The 26,945-nt window shown below is 35.0% G+C and overlaps 1 protein-coding gene across 4 annotated transcripts in view; it reads right to left on the reverse strand.

Moving 5' to 3' along the window:
* Positions 1–26,945, reverse strand: part of TAFA2 (TAFA chemokine like family member 2) — a 587,396-nt gene that overhangs the window by 552,780 nt on the left and 7,671 nt on the right. For 2 of the 4 annotated variants that reach the window (XM_082351312.1, XM_082351311.1), the window contains exons 3-4: positions 17,685–17,825; positions 7,832–14,810 (exon numbers count right to left, since the gene is read on the reverse strand). The exons of 1 other annotated variant lie outside the window; for it this stretch is intronic. In XM_082351312.1, the coding sequence (XP_082207438.1) occupies positions 14,662–14,810; positions 17,685–17,825 (290 nt within the window). In that variant the 3' untranslated portion in view covers positions 7,832–14,661. Of the gene's footprint in view, positions 1–7,831; positions 17,826–26,945 lie in introns of those variants that run through there. One more of the 4 variants, XM_082351310.1, reaches the window with a different exon arrangement.

The following is a 26,945-nucleotide window of genomic DNA, read 5'->3' on the forward strand; positions in this document are numbered from 1 at the left end:
GAGAAAAGATGAGGACAAAATAATATTTTATTAATGAATATGTCAAGGTGAGTATAGCAAAAGAAAACATTTTTTGGAAAAATATTTTTGAAAAGACCCAATTTAAAAGTCCCTCTTATTAATATTATATCTCTGTAAATTGATGAATAAAAATACGCTCCAGCTCTAAAAACAAAAACTTGGTTGATTTATAGGAGTTCAAATATAGACCTAAAAGAAATTAATTTGGTTATTTGAAGTGTGAAAGGAAGAATTAGGTTTAGTTAAAATTCAAGTGAAACCTCAGGTCACAATTTTACTTGTATTTAATAGAAAACTTGAAGAAAACTTGAAGACGTTGCTAACACAAGTGCTTTGGGGAATGCAAAGCATTGGTAGATACAAGAGAGGACTAGAGAATATCTACAAACAGTAACCACAAAATAAACTAAATCTACACTTAGTCTAAACCAATATAAACCTGAATTTCTGTATACCAAGGACAGAGTTGTTCTAAAATATTCAGAAGTTAGTTCTAATAGTAAAATTTTTAGGACTGTTGACTTGAAACTTTGAAAAGACATATATTTTTTATTAGAGATTTATTTGCTAACAAAAATGTTTTTCACTTAAAGCTGTAAGCAATATTTGTCATAAGGGGTTGAATTTGTTCACTAAACTTACGACAATTAAATCACTAAATATAACCTTACTGTTCTTATTATAAATGACCCACCTACCCTGTACATAAAACTGTGCCTCCTTCTATTAAATTAGAACTGTATCAGTGAGTCTTCCTCCTTGAATAACTTGCTAAGTTAAATTATTCTAACATATTAACTTTAAAACATAACACAAAATCTCATTCTGTCACAGGGTTTACTCAACAAGCTAACCTATGGATTTGGGAATTTTTTTTAATCTAGTGATCAAAGAGAATGTGAGATGGAAACAGAAAATACTTGTTAAGTTTCAGAAAGTGAAAAAATCTAAAACAAAATTATGGAGTATTATTAAATAGCTAAATTACTGAAGTGTCATTTTAAAAAACTTGAGAATGCCTTTACTAAAGGCAGAACCTAATGAGAGACAGAAACAAACTACTGGAACGAAAAAAAAAGAACTAGAACAAAGTATAAGTCATGTGAAAGTAAGCAGTGCAAATAACCTACGAGGAAAAATAAATACAATAAAGAAAAACACTAATAATTATTTTGAAAAGAAATTACAAAATTAAGCCAATTAGTGAAAAGGAAGAAAATAAAATTTAACAAATTGAGAAACTAAACATAAGAACCAAAAGATTTTGAAAAATATCTGATTAAAACAGCAATGAGACACTGCTACACACTTAATAGAATGACAGGTCCAAAACACTGACACCACCAAATGCCAATGAGGATGTGAAGCAACAGGAACTCTCACTCATTGCTGGTGGGAATACAAAATGGTACAACCACTTTGGAAGACAGTCTGGCCATTTCTTATAAAACTAAATATTCTCTTAGCATGTGATCCAGCAATCATGCTCCTTGATATTTACTCAAACGAGTTGAAAACCTATGTCCACACAAAAACCTGCAGATGTTTATAGTAGCTTTATTCATAACTGCCAAAATTGGGGAGAAATGAAGATATTCTTCTGTAGGTGAAAGGATAAACTGTTGTCCATCCAGATAATGGAATATTATTCAGTGTTAAAAGGAAATGAGTTACCAAGCTGTGAAAATGCATGGAAGAAGCTTAAATGCATATTATTAAGTGAAAGAAGCCAATCTGAAAAGGCCAAATACTATACGATTCCAACTATATGATATTCTGGAAAAGGCAAAACTATATAGACGGTACAAAGATCCATGGTTGCCAAGGATTCTTGGGTGGAGGGATAAATAGACAAAGCACAAAGGATTTTTAGGCCAGTGCTACTAGTCTGTATGATACTATAATGGTGAATACATGTCATTATACATTTGTCAAAACCCATAGAATGTGCAAAACCAAGAGTGGATCCTACTTTGAACTATGAACTTTGGATGATAATGATGTGTCAATGAAGGTTGTAACAAATGTACCACTCTGGTAAGGAATGTTGATAGTGGGGGAAGCTATGTATGTGTAGGGGTAGGGAGTATATGGGAAATCTCTGTACCTTCCATTCAATCTTGCTGTAAACCTAACACTACTCTAAAAACTAAAGTCTATTTTTAAAAAAGAAAGAGAAAGAGAGATGCCTGGAAGAAATGAAACAAAATATTTTAAAAAGTAATCATCTCTGAGTAGTTAAAATATAGGTCATTTTTATTTTCTTTATTATACTTCTCTGTATTTTCCAATTTTTTGTGATATACATGTATTGCGATTATATATTATAACCAGAAGTTACCTATGCTATCTTTAAAAAGATTTGGAAATTACTGAAAATATTTTTAATAGTATAGCAAGATGAGAGAATATATTTTCAACACATATAAGCAACAAAGAGCTATTATCCAAAATACATAAAAACTCTTACATATCCCTAAGTTGGAGACTTCCAGAGTAAAGATTCCTAAACCATGTTAAACAAAGAGTTTAAGTCCAATAAAAAGATGGAGTGGGGCTAAATAAGGGTTAAAACAAGCAAGACATAGTAGGAAGTGGTCTGTGTCTGTGACAGAAGGGTGAAGAGACACATTGCATTGAGAAAACCTCTATTCCATTGGATATACATGCATGCCTATCTCCATTAACTGGGGAGAAGTAAAGGCTTTAAAACACACACGCGCGCACACACACACACACACACACAAATTCTAGATCATAAGGAAATTCCAGCTAGCCTCAACACGGCTCTGGCTCCTTCCCAACATGAGCCACCCACACGTACCTCGTCCAGCAAAAACTTACTTCCTTCAAAATGAGTAATCAATAAAGAACCAGCACAAGATCTGTACAAAGATTCTACCAGAGCAAATAAATATGGAAAGCTTATGAAGAACATTCTCCAGAAAATATTGCTGAAGGATAAGTAAAAATTGTGACCCACGCATTTCACCATGAAATTAATATATATATTCATATTTTCTCCATGAACTGAAAACAGAAGAATTCATATATACATACTGTGATTGGTTTAAAAATATTAAGAAAGAATCTCACTTATAATAACAATAAAAAAAGGATAAAACAGCTAAGATTTTATTAAGTAAAAAGTATGCGACATTTATATAAAGACTTTTAAAATAATATTAAAGGACACAAAAGAAGACTTAAACAAATGAAGAAGCATACCATATTCTTGGTTAGAAAGACTCAACATTATTAAGATATAAATTCTCCTTAAATTAATCTATAAATTCAGTGCAATCCCAATAAGAATATTAACAGGACAGCTACACATAAAAGATGGTTGACAGAGGTGGGGGATGGGGAGTGGGCAAAATGAGTGAAGGGAGTCAAAGATACAAACTTTCAATTATAAAACAAATTAAGTCACGGGATGTACTGTACAACATGGTGACTATAGTTAATAATATTGTATTGCAATTTGAAAGTTGCTGAGTTAATCTTAAAAGTTCTCACTACAAGAAAAAAAATTCTGTAACTATGTATGGTTGACGAATGTTGACTAGAATTATTGTGCTGATCATTTTGCAATATATACAAATATCAAACAATTATGTTGTACATCTGAAACTAAAATAATGTTGTATGTCAATTATATCTCAATTTTAAAAAATACTAACAGGATTCTTCCATTAGCAAGCTGATTCTAAATTTTATATATAAAACATAAACAAATAATATGTGATCAAATGCTTTTTGACAAGGGTACCAAGACCATAATCAGGAAAAGACAGTCTTTTCAACAAGTGGTATTGGAAGAACTGGATATCCACACACAAAAAGTTGGACTCTCACCTTACACCACATACAAAAACTAACTCAAAATGGATTAAGACCCAAGCGAAAGAGCTAAAACTATAAAATCTTTAGAAGAAAACATAGGGGGAAACCTTCATGACGTTGGATTTGACAATGGGTTTCTTGGATATGGCACCAAAAACACAGGTAACAAAAGAAAAAAAAAAGATAAAGTGGACTTCATCAAAACTGTAAAATTTGTGGAGCAAAGGACACTATCAACAGAGTGAAAAGGGAATGCAAAATGATGCAGCCACTGTCAAAAACAGTATAGTTGTTCCTCAAAAAGATGAAATAGAGTTACCATACGATTTAGTAATTCCACTACTGGGTATATACCCAACAGAGATCAAAGCGGGGACTCAGACAGGTATTTGTACACCCATGTTCATGCAGCATTATTCACAATAGCCAAAAGGTAAAAGCAACCCAAGTGTCTATCAACAGATGAATGGAACAGATGAATATATATGACAATAATAATGTATCATTATATATTACTCAGCCTTTAAAAAGGAAAGAAATTCTGACACATGCTACAAAATGTTTGAATCTTAAGGGCATTATGCTAAGTGAAATAAGCCAGAAACAAAAAGACAAATATTATATGATTCCACCTACATGTGATACTTAGAGTAGTCAAATTATAGAGACAGAAAGTAGAATCATGATTGCCAGCAACTGAGAGAAGGGAGGAATGGAGAGTTATTGTTTAATGAGTACAAAGTTTCAGTTTGGGAAGATTCCTGGAGGTGGATGGTGTTGATGGTTGCACAGCAATGGAAATGTGCTTAGCTTCACTATATTATACACTTAAAAATGGTCAGAATAGTGATTTTTATGTTATGTACATTTTACCACAATTTTTAAACAAAAATTTAAGTTTAAAAAATAAGTAATAGCCAATACATTTCTGAAAAAGAGTATTTAAAAAAGTAGCCAACCAGTTAATGAAAACAGTGTAGTATAGCATAATAATAAACCAACACACAGAAGAAATAGACTAGAGTGTCCAGAAACAGATAAAATAAAATGAGAATTTAAATGTTTTGAGTCATGAAGGGGAGTTCCCTGATGGTCCAGTGGTTAGGATTCGGCTCTTTCACTGCCGTGGCCCAGGTTCAGTCCCTGGTCAGGGAACTGAGATCCCCACAAGCCACACCGAGTGGACAAAGAAAAAAAAAAGGTAAATGTTTTGAGTCATTAAGAGAAAGATGATTACTTAATAAATGCTATTGGAGTAGCCTTATGGAAAATAACAAAATTTGATTCATATTTCCCATTTTAAAATAAGAAAAATTCCAGATTGATCAAAGACTCAAATATTAATAGATTATAAAGGAGCTAGAAGAAACCATGTGAAAAAAAATTTACGATCTTGAAATAAGGAAATTCTTTCTAAGTATGCTTCCAAACGAAAAGCCATAAAAGAAAAAACTATTTGACTACAATTAATTTTTATAACAATTACATGGAAAACCCACTAAAGTTTTTTTAAAAAGAGCAAAGCTGGAAATAACCTGCAATTTATTCATTGACAAATGATTAATTTCCCTTATATAGTAAAAGTGTCTCCAAATCAGCATTATAGAGAAAAATATGGAAAATGTGGAAAAATCTAGAGACATTTCATGGGTTCTTGGTCACATGAAAAGATGCTCCAACTTTCTCACAGGAAGAGAAACATATATAAAGATACACTGAAATATCAATTTTCACCTATAACTTTGGCAAAGATTCAAAAGTTTAATATCACACTCTTGACAAGAGCGTAGAGAAGCGGGCATTTTTATTCATTACCGGTTGGTGTGTAAATGAGTTTAAAATCTGTAGAAGACAAGTTGGCAATATTTAACAAAACTTCCAAGGTTCCTGCATTTTGACCCAGCAATCCCACTTCTAACAACTGATCCTACAGGTAGTCTCATCCAACCAACATACACCCTATTCCCAAACAACATATTTAGATTTTGTTCCCTAGGCTATGCTTATTGCCTTTGAGAAGTTTACTTTGCTGGCTCTAAGATATTCTCAGATAATGTTGTGTTCTCTCTGCTTCCTCCTACGACTACTTTTGCTTAATTTTTAAAGCTTTCATCATCATTTCCACCTATCTGGTGGATTGCGGTTTTAACTGTCTCCTGGTTTGTGTTCTTTTATTTTCTCATTCTCCTTGCTGCTTTCAGATGATTTTTAGTAAGAGAAAAGGAAAATGCCAACTACATATGACACCATCTTCAAACCAGAAGTCCTCCTGGGTCCTTGAATTCTCTAATCCCTTGGCTTCTGAAATTTGACTCCCTCCTGCTTTTCCTTTTCCTGTCTGACCTATCCTCCTCATTCACCTTCATAAATTCTTCTTCCTATGACATCCCTTAAATGTTATTGAGTTTTAGAATGCCATTCTTGGTCCACATCTTTCTCTTGACATACTCTTCTGAAGCAATCCCATCTATTCTCTGGGCCTTAGCTACTACCATCAGTATCTTACTCTCCCCTCCCCCAAATCGTTAGCATTGACCCCCATCTTCAGACTTTTACATCAATTCACCTTGTATTATTTAAGTCCTTCAAACAATGAATATCTAAAACGCACCAGGTAAAGGCTGACTGACTCAAGCAATTTGAATTTACAAGTACTGTTGCTTTGATATATTGCACTATAATTTCCTGTTTCCTATGTTGTAATTTTTTAGTCAGCAAATACTACTTAATTGGCTCTCTAATTATTGGGCCTAGAAATATACAATAATTAAGGTGGCTCTCTTTTCAGAGTTGTTTTCTGACATAGAAAATCAGAAATTGTAAACTTAGGTAAAACTTTGAAGATGTGTATATTACTTATCTCTGTGTTAGAAACATTATAGCTAGCCAGACTTTTAGTTCTTTAAACCATACACTCAAACATGGAAGAAATAATCATTAATCCTGACCTGCCACTGAATTTGCCCTCATTTTCACATCCCACAGACTGCTAATCTCAGTTTTCTCAGTTAAAAAAAACGCACCTCATCAAAGGTGAATTATTCAATGTTACAAATGTTTATTGAGTACCCACTTAAATGAAATCCCCTGTGCTAGATGCTTTGAAAGATGTAAAAATGAATAGAGGCTCAATCGTTTCAGAGATTTACAGTCTAGAGATGACAAAAACAAATAACAAGTGTCATTCCTCCGTGTGCAAGAATATAATATGTGCCAGAAGAAGTGTACAAATAAAGAGCTACAGAGGATCACTGGGGGAAGAAATAATATCTGGATAGGGGAATGGAGGGTGAGGAAGGTCAGGAAGAGTTTGAGGTGGACCTTGAGATGACCAGAAACAATGAGTAGAGTTTTGCTACAGAAAAGCCTGAGGGCAGAAGAGAAAAGGGGTGGTGAGGACATTCCAGACCAGTGGTTTTTAATCTTAACTGCATACTAGCTCACTAGGAGGATATTTAATTCTCAACACCTCTCCTGACACACACACAAGCCAACGTTAAGCACCATTATTTTATGAGGAGAGAATAGCATGTGTCCTGCATAACAAGAAGATATGAAAGGTAGATATATTCTGGGAAACTGAAGGACCCATTTTTGTTTAAATATGAGGTACATGTAAGAAAGTGATAAAAGATAATCTTGTAAGGTTAGACTGGGGTCAGATCATGCAGCAAACTTGCCTCACATTGGTACTTCTCCTGTAAACACTTAAGATGGTTCAGAGATACAAATGTCTCCTATTTTCATCAGAGGTAAAGTCTGAGTTTCATTTTTCTCTTCTCTTTTTTTTGAAGGAATTTTCAAAAGGAGGACTCAGAAATATCTTTGCCACCTTGAAAAGGGGCTACCCTTTCCTTTCTTTTTTTACTCTCAATTTAATTTTCTAACATTAAGTCCTTATCCTGGCTGATAGAGAAGCTTTATCTAGTTCTTTCAGTTAATTTCAGTCTAATTTACCGATCTCTCAGTGGCGTTCCTAATTTGGTTCCAGCAACTGCTGCCACAATAGTTATTGGGTATGTGGAAGTCTAACTTCTGCGTCCTCTGAAGAAGCAGTATACCATAGTAGAAGGAACAGAAGACGTTTCTGACTGCTTCCCCATTTGGAAATTATCTCAAACAACAAGAAAAAGAAACAGAAACACAACATTTTTGCCTAAACTGGGAGAAGCAAAGATAAGCAAGCTGCCTTAGCCCTCAGAACCCTAGAATGGCTCAAGAGTTGGAGGCAGTGATGCAGAGAAGGGGCTGAAAACACAGAGATTGCTTGTAAGACTGTACAGCTTGTAATGAAACTCCCAAGTTCTCATCCTCAAAGAAGCCAGGCAACTTCCCCAACCCCTGCAGGGAAACAGTGTTTGTCCTCTGGAAATACAGAGAGGCCCCAGTTTGAAGATGACCAGGCATAGATGAAAAGGTGGTGAAAAGACTTCTTACTGAGCAGTAGGACCCTTCTCCTCTTTCCTCCTTTTGGCTCCAGAAAGAAGATAGAAGGAAAGCAAACAAAATTCCAAAAATGGTGACGAAAGAAAGTTCCAAGATAACAGTGAACATCAAAGCTGAGAATGCAACCAATTCAGATTGTCAGGACATCAGATATGTCCAGTGTTGATGTTTCCAGGGGGGGAAATAGAACAAATAAATTGTCCTAAAGTTTAGACCTGATGAAAATTATACTGAGATATATTTTATGGCAGTTTTGGAACTATGGGAAAACTTTATTCAAATTTTCAAAGAAAAATAATGAATGAAGATAAAAAATCAAGCAATTATCAACTTCAGAAAAAAGAACAAGATAGGAAATAAAAGCATAGTCTAATGTTTGGCTCAACAGTGATGAATATTTACGTAGTCAAAAGATGCTGACACAATTAGAGATTTAATAAGCAAAAACTGAGATACAAAATTATATAGAAAAATAGAAGTAAGGAACAAGAAGCTATGAATGAGCTAAAGCCTTTATGTTCCGAAGCAAGAAGACAACAGATGTTTACGATTAATAATCAAGTGATGGCAGTACGTGCGTATTGTATATAAATGGAGGTAAATATCAGAATAAACTTTTAAAACAGTTGCAAGTGGTGGCTTCCAGGGAGAAGAATGAGAGAAGGTAGAAAATGGGACTACAATTTTTTATGCTATACTTTTATGCTATACTCTACAATTTTTATGCTATACTCTGAATTTTTAACTATTTAGGTATAATACTTTGGCAAAAAGTAAATAAAGGACATGGGGTTAACATGGACATACTGTAAAACTCAACATTCCTACTTTTAGATACATACTCTAGAGAAACTCTCACACATTTATAAGAGGGTACATATGCAAAATATTGACCAAAACTGAAATGTCTATCGGAAGGAAAATAACTAACTAAAATATGGTATATTTAAGTGATAGAATATCATACAGCAAGTAAAAGCAACCCACTAATTTTATATATATATATATATATATATATATATATACACACACACACACATATATACATAATTAGTGGATTAAAAAAAACAATGCTGTCAGAAAAAAAAAGCAGTTGCAGTATAATTTATACAGGATGAATTCATTTAAGTAAAGTCTAAAACATAAAACAATACTCTAAATTTTATCTGAATATATTTTTATGTGTGTAAAGGCATAAAATTTGAATGAAAAGATACATCGAGCGCTTGCTTCAGCAGCACATATATTAAAATTGGAACAATACAGAGAAGATTAGCCTGGCTAAGTTGCTAGAGCTGTTGAAGCCACCAAACTTTTTGTGATTCACAAACAAGCAGGAAGTGGGCAGTTGAATTCACCTACCTGCATCCTTATCTCATTTATATCCTTAGCACTGCTTATTAACTGAGTTTGTGGTACACCAACATAAAAGCCTTGAACCAAGTCCAAGTTGTGATTTTCACCTATCTTCAAACTAAAATTAAAGCTTTGTGTTCCAGTCTAAGATACAGAGAAATAAATATAGAGAGACATTTAAAACAAGAAAGAAAGAAAAGACACATTGAATTTATAGGGAAAGAGGAAGGAAATGGGACTAGATTGGGCAGACAAAGACTCCAACTTATCCTTAATGTTTTAGTCACTATATTATAAAAAGATAAAGCAAATATGACAAAATGTTAACTACTGAGGATTCTTTATGGTCATTTTCTAGTGTATGTTTTATTACTTTGTGTAATTTCCTATATTTTTAAAATATTTCAAATTTTAAAATTTAATTGCACAAATTTTAAAATTTAACATCACACACACCTAGCCTTATACATGTATAAGATTAAAAAGCAAAGTCTTCTTAGTCCAGGAAACACAGTACTTTGATTGGAGTAAAGTTCACATAGATTGAAATTCACATACCTTATGTGAATGTAATCTGTAATAACCAACCAACTTGTAAAACTCTAATCAAACACCTATTATTTAAAAATAAGCACATTTCTTCCCCAAAGCTAGATTCACTTAAAAGTCTTTTTAGATGAGTCACTGACCTGAAAAGTAGATAATAAATATGTTTTACATAAAATTGTGTTGAAAACTACAGGCAAAATTATTGATTTTAAGCTAAGTTATTAAGATTTTTAAATATTAAGATACTCAAGATATTAAGAAAATGAAAACACCCTTAGTTATGAAAGAATTACATAGTAAGAGGATATTATATAGGATATATCCAGGATATCAATTTTCCATTACGTATTTTCATATAGAGACTACATTTGAATGCCAAGCTTCTCCACTTAGTAATAATGCTGATAAAGGAAGCCTGGCAGGAAAATGCTTTAGTACTTATGATGCTGGACCTGCAATGTAGCACTAGCAAATTTGGCTTTAAGAACTGCCTACTTATGTATTTATAGATGCATATAATGTACCTTTAGGCTGGAATCGAGCCCCATAGCCGTTCCAGTTTATCAAGTAAATGAAGTAATTTTTATAAAACATTATGCAGTCGATTAAACCAAGCAACAATATATACTCATGATTATTTGTAAAGGCTATCATTTATGGACTGATTTTTTGTTTTATTGTGTGGTTAAATGCCAGGGACTTGAACCAGCAAAAACTAACTACATGGTATAAACCCAGAAAACTAAGATGATGGCTCAGTAGCAATCTTCTCTTAATGATTACAGCTATTAGTTAACATTCATTGCATACTGGCATCATTCTTCTCATTTTATAAAATATCCCTGTCTTTTCAAAGGGCCAGATTTTGGCTTTTTTTGATCCTTCTTTTTGTTTCTATTTTCTATTTTATTAATTTCTGTGATTTTTTCTGTTGTACTTTTTCAATATTTTAAAATGAAATTTTAGCTCACTAGCTTTTATTTTTTCTTATTTATGCATTTAGACCTTTCATGTCACTCTTGGTTCTGTTTTACCACCAGACTATTCTCACTGTTATTCCTTTATAAATGTTATATAATTTCCAATTTGATTTATTTTAACCATGAACCATTTAGTTTTCAAACACATAGTATTTGGGGCCATCTTTTTCTTTAGATTTCTGATTTTGTTCAGAAAAGGAGCTATTTATGACATGGATTGTTTGACATTTTTTGAAATCTTCTTTATGGCTTTGTACTGCTTGATTTCCGTAAACGTTTTACCCATGTTTGAAATAATCTGTATTCTCTAAATGTTGGCCAGAAGAGTCTATATATGATTATTAGATCAAGCATATTGCTTATGTTGTCCTAATATTCTCTATCTTTATTGATTTTTGCTTGATCCATCAGCTTTTTTTATTTTTAATATTTATTTATTTATTTTGACTGTGCTGGGTCTTAGTTGCGGCATTTGGGATCTTTTAAAAGAGTTTCTCAATTTCTACCTACAATTCTTTAGACTTTCTGCTTTATATGTTTTGAGGTCATGCCTCTAGATACGAAAAGATTCAAGATGTTACACTTTCCTTATAAGCTGTTATTTTTATCATTAAATAGTGACTTTTTTCCTAATAGGTTATTTTCTTTTTTGCCTCATAGTCTATATTGATAGAAATTTGATTGATAATAGATGGTAAGACAACTCAAAATAGGTTTTGATCTACCAGCAAAACCAACTTTCTTTGGTATTCTCCTGGCATATTATTTTCGATCATTTTATATTCAACATTTCTGTATGTCTTCATGTTTTTGGTACCTCATAAATTGCTTAAGGCTGTTTTATTTTTTAAATAGGTGTAAAACCTCTGGTTTTTAACAAGTCCAATCACTCATATTTACTGTGATTATATTTGGCCTTATTTCTACTATCATAAATATGCTATGCTTTCTATATGCTATGCTTTCCATTGCTGCTTCTTTTAGTTTTTCCCTGTTGGTTATTCTTGCTGCTGTCATTGCTGTTCCCCTTCTAATGGATTGGCTTAATTTACTGTCTTATTTTTTTTTCCTTTTTGTAACAGTTACCCTTAAATTTTTAACATACTTTCTTAAAATGGCCTAAAGTTAATTGATACTGCTACACTTAGACCATTTATTGTATTTGTTAAAATTATTTCCTTTCAACTTCTTTGTTTTAACTTTTAATTGTAAAATATGCAAAACAAAATTACTGTCACAACCATTTTTAAGTGTACAGTTCAGTAGTGTTAATTATATTCACATTGTTATGCACCCAATCTCCAGAACTCTTTTCACCTTGCAAAACTGAAACTTTATACCCATTAAACAACAGTCCCCTCCATTCCTCTCTTTCTCCAGCCCTTTATAACCACCATTACATTTTCTGTCTCTATGAATTTGACTACTCCAGGGACCTTGTGTAAATGGAATCCTATAGTATTTGATTTTTTGTGACTGGCTTATTTCACTCAGCATGATGTCCTCAAGAGTCATTCATACAACAACTTTTTTTTTTTTAAATATTTAATTTAATTTTACTTTTGGCTGCATTGGGTCTTCGTTACTGTGCACGGGCTTTCTCTAGTTGCGGCGAGCAGGGGCTACTCTTCGTTGTGGTGCGCAAGCTTCTCCTTGCAGTGGCTTCTCTTGTTGCAGAGCACAGGCTCTAGGGGCACTGGCTTCAGTAGTTGTGGCATGCAGGCTCAGTAGTCGTGGCTCATGGGCTCTAGAGCACAGGCTCAGTAGTTGTGGTGCATGGGCTTAGTTGCTCCGCGGCATGTGGGATCTTCCCGGACCAGGGATCGAACCTGTGTCCCCTGGACTGGCAGGAGGATTCTTATCCATTGCACCACCAGGGAAGTCCATACAACTACTTTTTAAAACACCCCTCCTTCAAAATCAGTCTAATCAATGGTTATGTGTATTTATTTCCTCGTTCATAATGGCTTCTTACATTCATTTCTAAATTCAATTTTCATCTTCCTGAAGTACATTGCGTGAGAAGCTGTGAGAAGGTCAGTGTGCTGTAAACTCAATCTTTTCCTAAAAATGTCTTTATTTCCCTTCATCTTGAATAATTTAACTGCATACAGAATTTTAAGCTGATAGTAATGTTCCCCTCAGCACTTTGAAGATACTTTCCCAATGTCTTCTTGCATACACTGTAACTGATGAGAAGTTTTCTATCTAAATGGCATTTCTTTAATAGGGAACTGTCTTTTCTCTTAGTATTTAAGATTTTCTCTGAGATTCATATTTTTATGCCCATGAAAATGGGTCTAGGTATTTATAGGTATGAATATATATGTATGGATTTATTTTTAGTTTTCTTATCAAACATTTTAATTTCTGTACATATAGGTATGTGTTTGTGTATCTTTAGAGAGAGAAAGAGTGTGTGTGTGTGTGTGTGTGTGTGTGTGTGTGTGTGTGTGTATAGAGAAAGAGAGAGAGTTGTTTTTGTTTAGTTTTACTTGCATCAAGTTCATTTTAATTTTTGAATCTGAAGACTTTGTTTTTTATTCTGGAAAAACATCATAGGCATTTTCTCTTTGAATATTGCTTATTTTTCATTCTGGAACTCGTATTAGACATATGTTGGGTTTTATCCATTCTCCATTAAATTATTGTTCTTTCATGTTGTCCATACTTTATCTCTCTATTCTGCATTCTGGTAATATAGTAGATAGAGGATTTTTCAGCAAATGATCACTCCCTTTCCCTTGCCCCACAGGAGGAATACACTTCTCTACTACTAATGTGGGCTTGCACAGTTGGTCTTGTTTCTTGGTCTCTTGCTTTTTGCATGAGAACAGGGCTAGCTTCTGGCTTGAGGAAGATGAGATATGTGTGAAGCAGACTTAGTCCCAACTTGCAGCTTAGAGACCAGCTGAGTCCTGCCAAGATCAGCCAAACTCCATCCAACCCACAAATGTATAAGAAATATATGTAGATTATTGTGTGACTAGGATCTGGAGTGTTTTGAAAGGCATAAAAATTTGACTGATACAGAATTTGGTATTTAAAGTGCTGCTGTAACAAAAACCTAAGTTGTGTAGCACTGGCCTTGGGAATGGGCAGCAGGCAATGATGTACTTGTCATAGGAGAGTGGAAAAATGGCAGCAGTGTTATGTAGTGGAAAAACGTTTGGGAAAATTGTCACCTGCAAAAACATGGAAGGCAGAACATGTACTTAATAAACTTGTGAAGTTAGGTGAGATGATTTCAAAGCAGGATGTTAAAAAGTGGGCTGCTGCTAGCTGTACTTGAAAAGGCATAATAAAGAGATGAACTGAAAAAAGACCTGCCTGAATTATAGTTGAGAAAAAATATACAGTCCAGAAATTCTGAAACTTGCAGGGTTAAAAATGAAACTGTTTCTCACCAAATTCCAACTTCAGAGAAAAAGCAAGTCTAGGCTACTACCAGTAATACTTGACCTCAGGGTAAAGACAAAATCAAGGGTGTAACTGCAACACCCTTTGTTAAAACCTCAGAAAAGATAAAGGTGGTATTGCCGGTCAAAGTGCCATGAAAGTCAGCTCTGACATGGAGATTAGCCTGCAAAGAAGTGCTCTCAGGATCAAAACCTGTGGAAGAAAGAAAGCAAGCAAGATTGAGCAGAGAAAGAAATTGGGCTATAATGCATTTACAAAAAGACTTCAATCCACTGAAACTAAATGGCTCCTCTGAGTTGTTCCAAACTGAGGCATTGAGGCCACACCTTTATAACCCCATATCAACTAGTCATTACACACTAGATGCCCCCTGGAATGGAGCATCTCCTAGGCATGGTGGTCCGTTGTTTGATATATTATAAAAGATCCTATGCCATGAGATCAAACCCTCTGTAAGCCCTTTGATGGTGGAGATGGTGGAGATACTGCTGGCAGGAAAGGAAAATTCATGCATGTAATATCAGTTGTAATCAAGATGAATCATTGCCTTTTCCAGAATCAGGGTCCAATGTACTTAACTTGCCACCATTTGTTTCTCCTCTAGGGATGATTCCATATTACAGGCTCAGCATTGGTCTCTGTTCCCAGCAAGTTGGACATTTGGCAGCAGTAACAGCTAGCTCAGTCTTGATAAATAGGAACTGTGCTGTGGGCCCCTTGTATAGCCACCATCCCTGCCCCTGTGGCTATGACATTCACGTGCTCATTGTTCCACCTCTGGGGATAGAGGCTATTTGATGCCAACTGTTGGAGTCATTCAGTCTATTTGTTCAATACTTCCTCTGTGGTGTATGCTTTATGGTTGGTGCTCACATATAATACAAAACTCTTGACACGTTTGCCCATCTCCTTAGGTCCATCCATTTAACTTTTCCTCAGGCTTCCTGGCCCTCAGTCTAACAATAGCTCTCCTTGCAGGCCCCTGAACAAACTTGTCTTTCCATGCAAAGTCGATGACCAGGTGTACCACCCAAAGTTCTGCTCACTGGGAGAATTTCTCCGCTTTCTTTTAAGCCCACCCAAGAAAGGATCTGTAGTGCAGACACGATCCTTTTCTTGGCTTGGACCCACATACTGAGCTAAGTCATTCATAAATAAACCTCAACTTTTTCCTTTTATCGTAAACTAATCATTAGGTATCAATCATGCAGCCATAGAGATGAGCTTAAATAGACAGTGTCTACTACAGATGTTATCTACTAAATCTTTTCACCCGGATAAAAGGGATCTAAAGAAATAAAGGATATGGTCCCACAAAACCTTGACGGTACCCAAAATATCTCTAATTAAGTCTATAAAGTAGGATGACCATATCTCAAAGAGAATTGTGGAGCATTTTGGTATGTAGCATTGACTGGAATCAATACATAGAAAATCCATGACTGTTTTTGAAAGCTATTCTAGCCAAAGCACCACAGGCCTGAATTAAAAGAAACTGAGACTTTTCAAATATAAAAAGAACTTTGGGCCCCAACCTTCTATAGGCAGGGACCAGACCATGACAGCATCTTAGCTACAAGGAAAAGCCCTCTTCAGAAGTGGCTAAGGAGGATGATAAAAAAAAAAATAAAGATCCTTCCTCCCCACAAGAGGACAGAGCAAAGAGCCATGAAGAAGCACAGATGGGACTAGGACTAGAGATGGAACTCTAGTTCCAAGAGACGGAACTAGGACTTCATCAAGGAACATCCCAGACCCCCAGGGTGGAAGTACTTGGAAATATTTGTCTAGCAAGATTTCAAAATTGGTATGAGCCAGTGACTCCTATCTGTATCTCATTCTTCTCCTTTTCAAATGGAAGTGTCTATTATAGTTATCCTGTCCTCGTTCCACCATCATATGTTGAATGTATGAGAGCAGATACCTTATCCTTTAAGTTTCTAGGTCTTTGAATCACAAAGAGATACTCTAAAACTTATATAAATCATGTGATCCTAAACTTTAAATCTGATGTCATGACTGAAAGAGACTTTTGGGGTGTCTTGAAATGGAAGTGAGTGCATTTTACATATGGTTGGTGAATGAAAATTTGTGACTGAAAAAGTAGACTGTAGTAGATTAGATTTAAAACATTGTTCAACAAATAGTCATTCTTTTCCTTCCTACTCTGGAGAGGAGTATATTTTGCCCCTATTTAATTTTGGGCTTGGTCATTTAATGTCCTTTGGCCAATTGAATGTTAATGGACCTGACAGGACCAGAGGCTTGCAATGCGCTTACATGACTGAGCTTTCTCTCTTGCATTCCAGCTTTTCACATCAGAAGAATATGCCTCCGGTACACTGATCTTTATGATAACAGAAATGTAGGGCATACCTGGACCCAACTTGCAGCTTAGAGCCAAGGTCAGCTGAGTCTAAACTAGATTTGTCAAGCCTTAGTAACAGTAGGTGTAAGAAGTAAATGAAAGCTTATATTCCCTGCATGCTACCAAGTATATGGGTGGTTGGTTGCACAGCAAAAGCCAAGTAGTATAGGGAGATTTTTCTCAGATCAAGAATTTAATTTATGTAGGGATAGGAGATTAAGAGATACAAACTACTATGTATAAAATAAATAAGCAATAAGGATATATTGTACAGCACAGGGACATATAGCCATTATTTTGTAATAACTTTAAATGGAGCATAATCTATAAAAATAGTGAATCAATATGTTGTACACCTGAAGCTAATATAATATCATAAATCAACTATACTTCAATAAAAAATAAAATAAATTTTAAAAGGATTCAATTTATGAATTGTTTCTTCATTTGCATCTTATTTGTAATTTAACCTTTTGCTATAACCAGAATGTGGTGCCCAAGCCAAAGTCATATTTTGAAGCCCTAACTCCCAGCACCATGGAATTTGGAGGTAGGTCCTTTAGAGGGCAATTAGGATTACATTAGGTTATGAGGGTGGGGTCCTCATGATTGGATTAGTGCCCTTATAAAAAGAGGAGGAAACATGAGATGGCTCTCTCTCCCTGATTAACTGCTTGAATTGAATCATCAGTCTTCACCTGTCTTTGGACTGGGACTTGCACCATCTGCACCTTCTGCAGGTTCTTGGGTCTTCAGACTCAGACTGGACTTTATATCACTGGCATTCCTAGCCCTCCAGCTTCCAGACAACAGATCGTAGGACTTCTCAATTTCTATAACTGCATAAGCCAATAAAGAAATAAATAAATTTATGTATATGTATATCCTATATATATGTATATGTATATCTTATATATGTGTGTGTATCCTATTGGTTCTGTTTCTCTGAAGAATCCTAACTAATAAAGAAATTGGTATTAAGAAGTAGGATGCTGCTGTAACTAATATCTAAAAATGTGGAAGTACCTTTGGAATTGGGTAATGGGTAGAGGATGGAAGAATTTTGAAGTGCATGGTAGAAAAAGCTCATATTGTCATGAAGAGACTGCTAAAGGTGATGCTGGTGAGAGCTCAGAAAGAAAAGAGGAAAACTAGAGAGAAAGCCTCCATCTTCTTAGAGAATACATAAATAATCATGAACAGAATGTTGGTAGAAATGTGGATGATAAAAGGCCATTCTGATGAGGTCTCAGATGGAAATGAGGAACAGATTATTGGAAACTGGAGGAAAGGCTATCCTCATTATACAGTGGCAGAGAATTTGACTGACTTGTGTTTGCAGTCTAGTGTGTTGTGGAAGGTAGAACTTGCAAATGATAAAACTGGGTATTCAGCTGAGGAGATTTCCAAACAAAATGTGAAGGAGTAGCTTGGTTCCTTCTGACTGCATATAGTGAAATATAAGAAGAGAGATTTGAATTGAATACAGAATTACTAAGCAAAAAGGAACTAGAACTTAAATATTTGGAAAATTCTCAGCCTGTCCATAAAAAAAATGAGAAAGTGTGTTCAGAAGAGAATGCTAAGGGTATGGCTGACTGACCATTCAATTAGGAGTTTAACATGGGTGTGAATCACAGATCTAATCAACCATCCCAGCAGCAGCACTGCCGGTTTGAACTGAAAGTAATGGAGAGGGGACAAAATGAAGGAAGGCTGTCAGACTTCTTAGACCCTACAGGACCTCAACCATAGTGCTATTAGGCTGTGAACATGTGCTATTCTTCAAGATAAAGGAAGAATGGCCCTGAGGGGGAGATCAGCTCTGTGCTTTGTGACCACCTAGAGGGGTGGGATAGGGAGGGCGGGAGGGAGGGAGACGCAAGAGGGAAGAGACATGGGAACATATGTATATGTATAACTGATTCACTTTGTTATAAAGCAGAAACTAACACACCATTGTAAAGCAATTATACTCCAATAAAGATGCCAAAAAAAAAAAAAAAAAAAAAGAATGGCCCTGAGGGTGATTCAGAGATCTTCAGGGCCACCACATCACTTTCAACAGGCCAGACAGCCACGGAGGGAAGCCATGGGGTGGGACTGCCTGGAGCTGTGGGGGCAAGACACCCACTGGAAGAACTGTGGTGTAGACTGTGTATTCCCACTGAGCCATGTGGATGGTATTGCCACTCCAGGAGATTTGGAGGGCAGAGCATCCAACCAGGACTATTCTCTCACCTTAAGATCCAATGAACTCCAATGAAAATTAATTTAAAAAAAAAACTTAATTAAACTAAAACTTAAATAAACGCTTAATTAATTTCACACTAAAAAAGAAAATCCAATGGGATTTGCCTTACTAGAGTTTAACTTGCTTGGGACCCAGCACCCATTCCTTCTCTCCCATTTCTCCCATTTAGAATGGAAATGTCTATCCTATGCCTGTCTCACATTGAATTTCAGAAGTGCAGAACTGCTTGGTTTCACATGTTCACTCACAGCTGGAGAGGAATTTTTGCCTCAAGATGAATCATAGCTCGAGTCTCACCCATATGTAATTTAGATGGACTTTAGAATTGAGGCTGGAAAGAGTCAAGACTTTTGGCATTGTTCAGGTAGAGTGAATGTATTTTGTCTGTGAGAAGGATATAAATTTGGGAAAGCCAGTGGCAGAATACTATGGACTGAAATGTTTTTGTGTACCACTGGCCCCCAAATTCAAATATTGAAGCTCCAATCCCCAGTGTGATGTTATTTGAAAGTAGGACCTTTAGGAAGTGATTAAAGTTAGATTAGGTCATAAAGATGGGGCCTCATGTAGGGATTAAAGCCCTTATAAAAAGAGGAGACAGGACATCTACTCCAATTTATGGAAAAGGTGGTAACTCTAACTCCCACTAACATCTCCAATTTTCAGCCACCAGAAAGGAAGAACACAAACGGGGGAGTGATAAACATGATCCTTCCTTTTAAGAGCATGAATAAGAAGTTTCACACATCACTTCTGCTCACATTCTATTGACCACAACCTAGAACATGACCACATGTATTAGCAAGGGAGATTAATAGACCACGGTGTGACACCATGTTCATAAATTGAGAGGCAATATTGTTAAGATGACATTACTTCCCAAACTGATCTACAGATCCCAAGCAATCTTTATCAAAATCCCAGCTGACTTCTTTACAAAAATTGAGAAGCTAATTCTAATATTCTTATGGCATTTCAAGAATCTCAGAATAGCCAAAACAATCCTGAGAGAGAAGAACAAAGTTGGTGAACTCACACTTCTCGATTTCACAGCATATTGCAAAGCTAGATTAATCAAAGCATTGTGATACTGCCATAAGGATAAATACAGAGATGAATAAAATAGAGAGTCTTCCTAGTTATCATTAGTTAATTTTCAAAGAGGGTGCCAAGACAATTAAATGGGGGAAGGAATAATATTTTTAACTAGTAATGCTGGAATTTCCACATGCAAAAGAATTAAATTGGACCCTTTCCTCACACCACATACAAAAATTAACTCAAAATGGATCAAAGACTAAATATAAGATCCAAAGCTATAAAACTCTGAGAAGAAAATATAGGTATAAATCTTCAGGACCTCAGATTAAGCAATGTCTTAGAACACCAAAAGAACAAGCAAAAAAAGAATAAACAGATAAAATTGGACATCAAATTTAAAACTTTTTGCTTCAAAGGACACCAACAAAAAAGTGAAAAGATAACCCACACAATGGGAGAAAATTTTTGGACATCATCTATCTGATAAAGGTCTAGTACCTAAAATATTTACAGAACACATAACTCAGTAATAAAAAAATCCAATTATAAAATGGCAAAGAATGTGGATAGACATTTATCCAAAGAAGATATACAAAGGGCCAATAAGCAAATGAAAAGATGCTCAATATCATTAGCCATCAGGGAAATGCAAATCAAAACCACAATGAGATATCACTTTACACACACTAGGATGCCTATAGTCAAAAAGACAGATAATAACAAGGGTTGCTGAAGATGTGCAGAAATTGGGACCCTCATAGACTGCTGGTGGCAATGTAAAATGCTGCAGCCACTTTGGAAAACAGTCTGATAGTTCTTCAAATGATTAGACATAGAGTGACCATTTGACCCAGCAATCCCACTCCTAGGTACATACCCAAGAGAAGTGAAAATATCCACACAAACAATTGTACGTGATGTTCACAGCAACATTATTCATAGTAGTCCAAAAATGGAAACCTATCAAATGTCCATCAACTATGAGTGGATTAAATTAAGTGTGGTATATCCATACAATGGAATTATAATTATTATTATTATTATTCAATAAAAAGAAATGACATACTGATACATGTTACATAGATGAACCTTGAAAACATTATGCAAAATCAAAGAGGCCAGTCACAAAGGAGCATATATTGTATGATTCTACTTAAATGAAATGTCCAAATAGGCAAATCTATAGAGACAGAAAATAGATTCATGGTTGCTTGGGGCTGAAGGGCTGAAGGGGTTGGGGTGACAGCTAAGGGATGTGGGGTTTGGGGAGGGTAATGATGATATTCTAATATTGTGGTGATGGATGCACAATTCTGTGAATGTACTAAAAGACATTAGATTGCACACTTTAAAGGAGTCAAATGTATGGTATGTGAATTATGTCTCAAAGTGGTTTTAAAAAAGAAAAAAATCATCCAGAGTGTTTGGTTGTGTAGCCATGTGTTCAGCTGAAACTTCTATTGCTATGGAAGAAAAGGAGAGTATACATTTAGAGACAGTAAGCAGCCTCTGCCATAGGGAGTACTCTGACTTTTGGCACTATTAGTACAGTTTCCAAATTAGTAGCAAATCATGTTACAATAAGAATGCCCAATATCATTTATATAGTGACTTACTGAATTAGTGTGACATTATAGCAAGAGCAACGAAGTAACAGTAAGGTTATTTGGATGCTAGTCCTGACCTTACCCTTTTACTAGCTTTATGACCTTGGTAAGTCGCAGTCTTTCTAAGTATTAAACTGCTCATCCTAAACGTAAGGATTAAATGAGATGATTGCTATGTCCATTGAGTTCTAAGGACATTTGATTTCAACTCTACAAATGGATATTTTCACAGACTGTTTCCTCCTTATTTGTCATTTCAAGAGTCAAGCACTTGCTCACAGTGTTCCCAGGAGCCCCCCTTAGGTATAACAACCACTGTAAATATTGTTCAAATAATATTTACTTCTCATTCTCAAATAGTTCATCTTTAATTCTCCATTCAAGAGTTTGTATTTTACTATTTGAGGCACTGAAAGTGAATGAGAGCTTTTCTCCTTAATATTTATTATAGACTCTTAGGGCTAAATTAGATCAGGGTAACAAATCTAAAACCCTGACTTTATTTTTATTTATTTATTTATTTTTATACAGCAGGTTCTTATTAGTCATCAATTTTATACATATCAGTGTATACATGTCAATCCCAATCGCCCAATTCAGCACACCACCATCCCCACCCGCCCACGGCTTTCCCCCCTTGGTGTCCATACGTTTATTCTCTGCATCTGTGTCTCAACTTCTGCCCTGCAAACCGGTTCATCTGTACCATTTTTCTAGGTTCCACATACATGCGTTAATATACGATATTTGTTTTCCTCTTTCTGACTTACTTCACTCTGTATGACAGTCTCTAGATCCATCCACGTCTCAACAAATGACTCAATTTCGTTCCTTTTTATGGCTGAGTAATATTCCATTATATATATATGTACCACATCTTCTTTATCCATTCGTCTGTCGATGGGCATTTAGGTTGCTTCCATGACCTGGCTATTGTAAATAGTGCTGCAATGAACATTCGGGTGCATGTGTCTTTTTGAATTATGGTTTTCTCTGGGTATATGCCCAGTAGTGGGATTGCTGGATCATATGGTAATTCTATTTTTAGATTTATAAGGAACCTCCATACTGTTCTCCATAGTGGCTGTATCAATTTACATTCCCACCAACAGTGCAAGAGGGTTCCCTTTTCTCCACACCCTCTCCAGCATTTGTTGTTTGTAGATTTTCTGATGATGCCCATTCTAACTGGTGTGAGGTGATACCTCATTGTAGTTTTGATTTGCATTTCTCTAGTAATTAGTGATGTTGAGCAGCTTTTCATGTGCTTCTTGGTCATCTGTATGTCTTCTTTGGAGAAATGTCTATTTAGGTCTTCTGCCCATTTTTGGATTGGGTTGTTTGTTTCTTTAATATTGAGCTGCATGAGCTGTTTATATATTTTGGAGATTAATCCTTTGTCCGTTGACTCATTTGTAAATATTTTCTCCCATTCTGAGGGTTGTCTTTTCGTCTTGTTTATGGTTTCCTTTGCTGTGCAAAAGCTTTGAAGTTTCATTAGGTCTCATTTGTTTATTTTTGTTTTTATTTCCATTACTCTAGGAGATGGATCAAAAAAGATCTTGCTGTGGTTTATGTCAAAGAGTGTTCTTCCTATGTTTCCCTCTAAGAGTTTTATAGTGTCCAGTCTTACATTTAGGTCTCGAATCCATTTTGAGTTTATTTTTGTGTATGGTGTTAGGGAGTGTTCTAATTTCATTCTTTTACATGTAGCTGTCCAGTTTTCCCAGCACCACTTATTGACGAGACTGTCTTTTCTCCATTGTATATCTTTGCCTCCTTTGTCATAGATTAGTTGACCATAGGTGCGTGGGTTTATCTCTGGGCTTTCTATCTTGTTCCATTGATCTATGTTTCTGTTTTTGTGCCAGTACCATATTGTCTTGATTACTGTAGCTTTGTAGTATGGTCTGAAGTCAGGGAGTCTGATTCCTCCAGCTCTGTTTTTTTCCCTCAAGACTGCTTTGGCTATTCGGGGTCTTTTGTGTCTCCATACAAATTTTAAGATTATTTGTTCTAGCTCTGTAAAAAATGCCATTGGTAATTTGATAGGGATTGCGTTGAATCTGTAGATTGCTTTGGGTAGTATAGTCATTTTCACAATATTGATTCTTCCAATCCAAGAACATGGTATATCTCTCCATCTGTTGGTATCATCTTTAATTTCTTTCATCAGTGTCTTATAGTTTTCTGCATACAGGTCTTTTGTCTCCCTAGGTAGGTTTATTCCTAGGTATTTTATTCTTTTTGTTGCAATGGTAAACGGGAGTCTTTCCTTAATTTCTCTTTCAGATTTTTCATCATTAGTGTATAGGAATGCAAGAGATTTCTGTGCATTAATTTTGTATCCTGCAACTTTACCAAATTCATTGATTAGCTCTAGTAGTTTTCTGGTGGCATTTTTAGAATTCTCTATGTATAGTATCATGTCATCTGCAAACAGTGACAGTTTTACTTCTTCTTTTCCAATTTGTATTCCTTTTATTTCTTTTTCTTCTCTGATTGCTGTGGCTAGGACTTCCAAAAGTATGTTGAATAATAGTGGTGAGAGTGGACATCCTTGTCTCATTCCTGATCTTAGAGGAAATGCTTTCAGTTTTTCACCATTGAGAATGATGTTTGCTGTGGGTTTGTCGTATATGGCGCTTATTATGTTGAGGTAGGTTCCCTCTATGCCCACTTTCTGGAGAGTTTTTATCATAAATGGGTGTTGAATTTTGTCAAAAGCTTTTTCTGCATCTATTGAGATGATCATATGGTTTTTATTCTTCAATTTGTTAATATGGTGTATCACATTGATTGATTTGCATATATTGAAGAATCCTTGCATCCCTGGGATAAATCCCACTTGATCATGGTGTATGATCCTTTTAATGTGTTGTTGGATTCTGTTTGCTATTATTTTGTTGAGGATTTTTGCATCTATATTCATCAGTGATACTGGTCTGTAATTTTCTTTTTTTGTAGTATCTTTGTCTGGTAAAACCCTGACTTTAAACAGGAAAATATTCAACTACAATTGTTAAATATCATTAGTAAAGGAGATTCCTTGAATTATTTGGCCGTAATTCCCAACTAAAAAATCTTAGTTATAGCTAACTCAAGCTTTTCAGTTCCATCTGTCTCCAATTAAGGGAAATGTATCCCTAAATAGCATTTTTCAAGATGTTTTGCTCTTAAATTTAAGTCTATTTAATCATTTTTAGTTATTTTAAAAGCCATCTTCATATTGCCATTGTCTGTGTGTTATGTAATAGTTTACTTACTCAAGACTCCTTTGACTCTCATGTTGTATTATTTATTACCTGTCAAAATATGAGTCCTAAGGAGTTAGTTTTATAAGTCAATACATAGGCACTTTCAGTACTTTTCAGGGAAGTCATGTTTTCAGTCCCATGGATCCCCAAACTGCTCCCTAGGCATGAAGAGACATGGGTCCAGGAAGAAAAAAAGGATTTGAACTCATCTGGGGATAGGGTGAGGTAGGATAAGGGTGGGTATCCACTGCCTCATACAAAATGCAGAATGTTTATAAAAAGAATAATTATTGATGCTTTCATTTTTAACATATGTTGTAGTCTGTCTCTATAATGGAGATTTCTCAAAGGACTATTTAACTTCATAAAATCATATAGAGGGCTTCTAACACAGCAGATTCCTAGTTCTCACCTGCTGATTTTCTGATTTGAGAGGTACCCAATAATGTGCCACTTTTACATATCCTATACTTATTCTTACATACATCAAAGTTTGAGGATGACAACAGCCTACAAAAAGATCTTTTCCTCTTTTCAGTGTTTCCAAAATAAAATCCATTTTTAATAATAAGATTTTAAATGCAGTAACAAAGACTATGATCCTTAAAAATCTAAAGCAAACAAGGTTTTGACATAGAGTCTACAAATTATCACACATTTAAGTTGTCATAGGTAAATACGTGGTGTACACATATATCATATGTAGTACACGATTTATACAAGTATTTCATTCCCTCTGCTTAAACATTATCTAAATATATATATAAATATAATATATAAATATATCTTAAAAATCTATATGCCATAGCATATATTTGTATTACATTTATATTTAACCATTTATGGCTTAACAAATCTTAAATTAGGTCTTTGTACAGGCAGTACAACTTTTTTAACATAAAAATAAATTACTTTTACATTGCTTACTAAAGATAGTTATCATCAATTAGATACACAATTCTTAGTAGTTTATTGTGCTTTAACAAAAATATGATTTATCTACTAAAAAAATGGAGCCAAATGGACTATAAATGGTTAATATAGAGATATCAAAAAGAAGAAATGATTGAATATAAAATCAATCCACTGATACAATCCAGCATTTTTATTAAAGAAATTGCCATAATTTTTAAGAAGGAAAAGAATCCTAGATGAAGTGATGACAGTTACAGTATATGAGAGTTATACTAGAGTTTGTTCATTTAATTTACTGAGACTAAATATTCCTAGAGGGCTGGGGATAGAAATTTTTCTATCAAGAACTGACAATCCAGCCTTACAGCTACAATATAATTGCACTCTTATCACAAGGTCATTGCCTGAATTCAGGCAAAATTAATTCAAGAAGCTAACCTATCTCTTTACACTAATGCTTCCCAAACTTTGGAGAGCATAACAACCACCTGTGAGATTGTTAATATGCAGCATTCTAAACCTTATCCCCTATAGATTCTGATTCACTGTGTCTGGAGTTGGGCCTAATATTCCACATTTTAAAATGCACCTTAAGTGTTTGTGATACAGCTAATTTACAGACCAGACTTTTAGAAACACTGCCTGAGTTAGTTTAGAAACACTGATTTTCCTTTTTAACCCTCCAGCCACTAGCAGTCCATTGGATAAGTAATATACCTTCAGTGGTGAAAAGGAAGAATAAATTCCAAATGAGTCCTATCATCCTTTTCTGAAGTTCATAAGAAGGACTGCATTCTCTTCTTAGATTCCTTGTTTCCTAATTTAAGAGTTCCTTTTTTGAGGGGGAAGCCCTAGAATTTAATTTGAGGTACCCAAGTCTATTCT

Source organism: Balaenoptera borealis, assembly GCF_965194805.1.
Source record: "Balaenoptera borealis genome assembly, chromosome: 13".
NCBI lineage: Eukaryota > Metazoa > Chordata > Mammalia > Artiodactyla > Balaenopteridae > Balaenoptera > Balaenoptera borealis.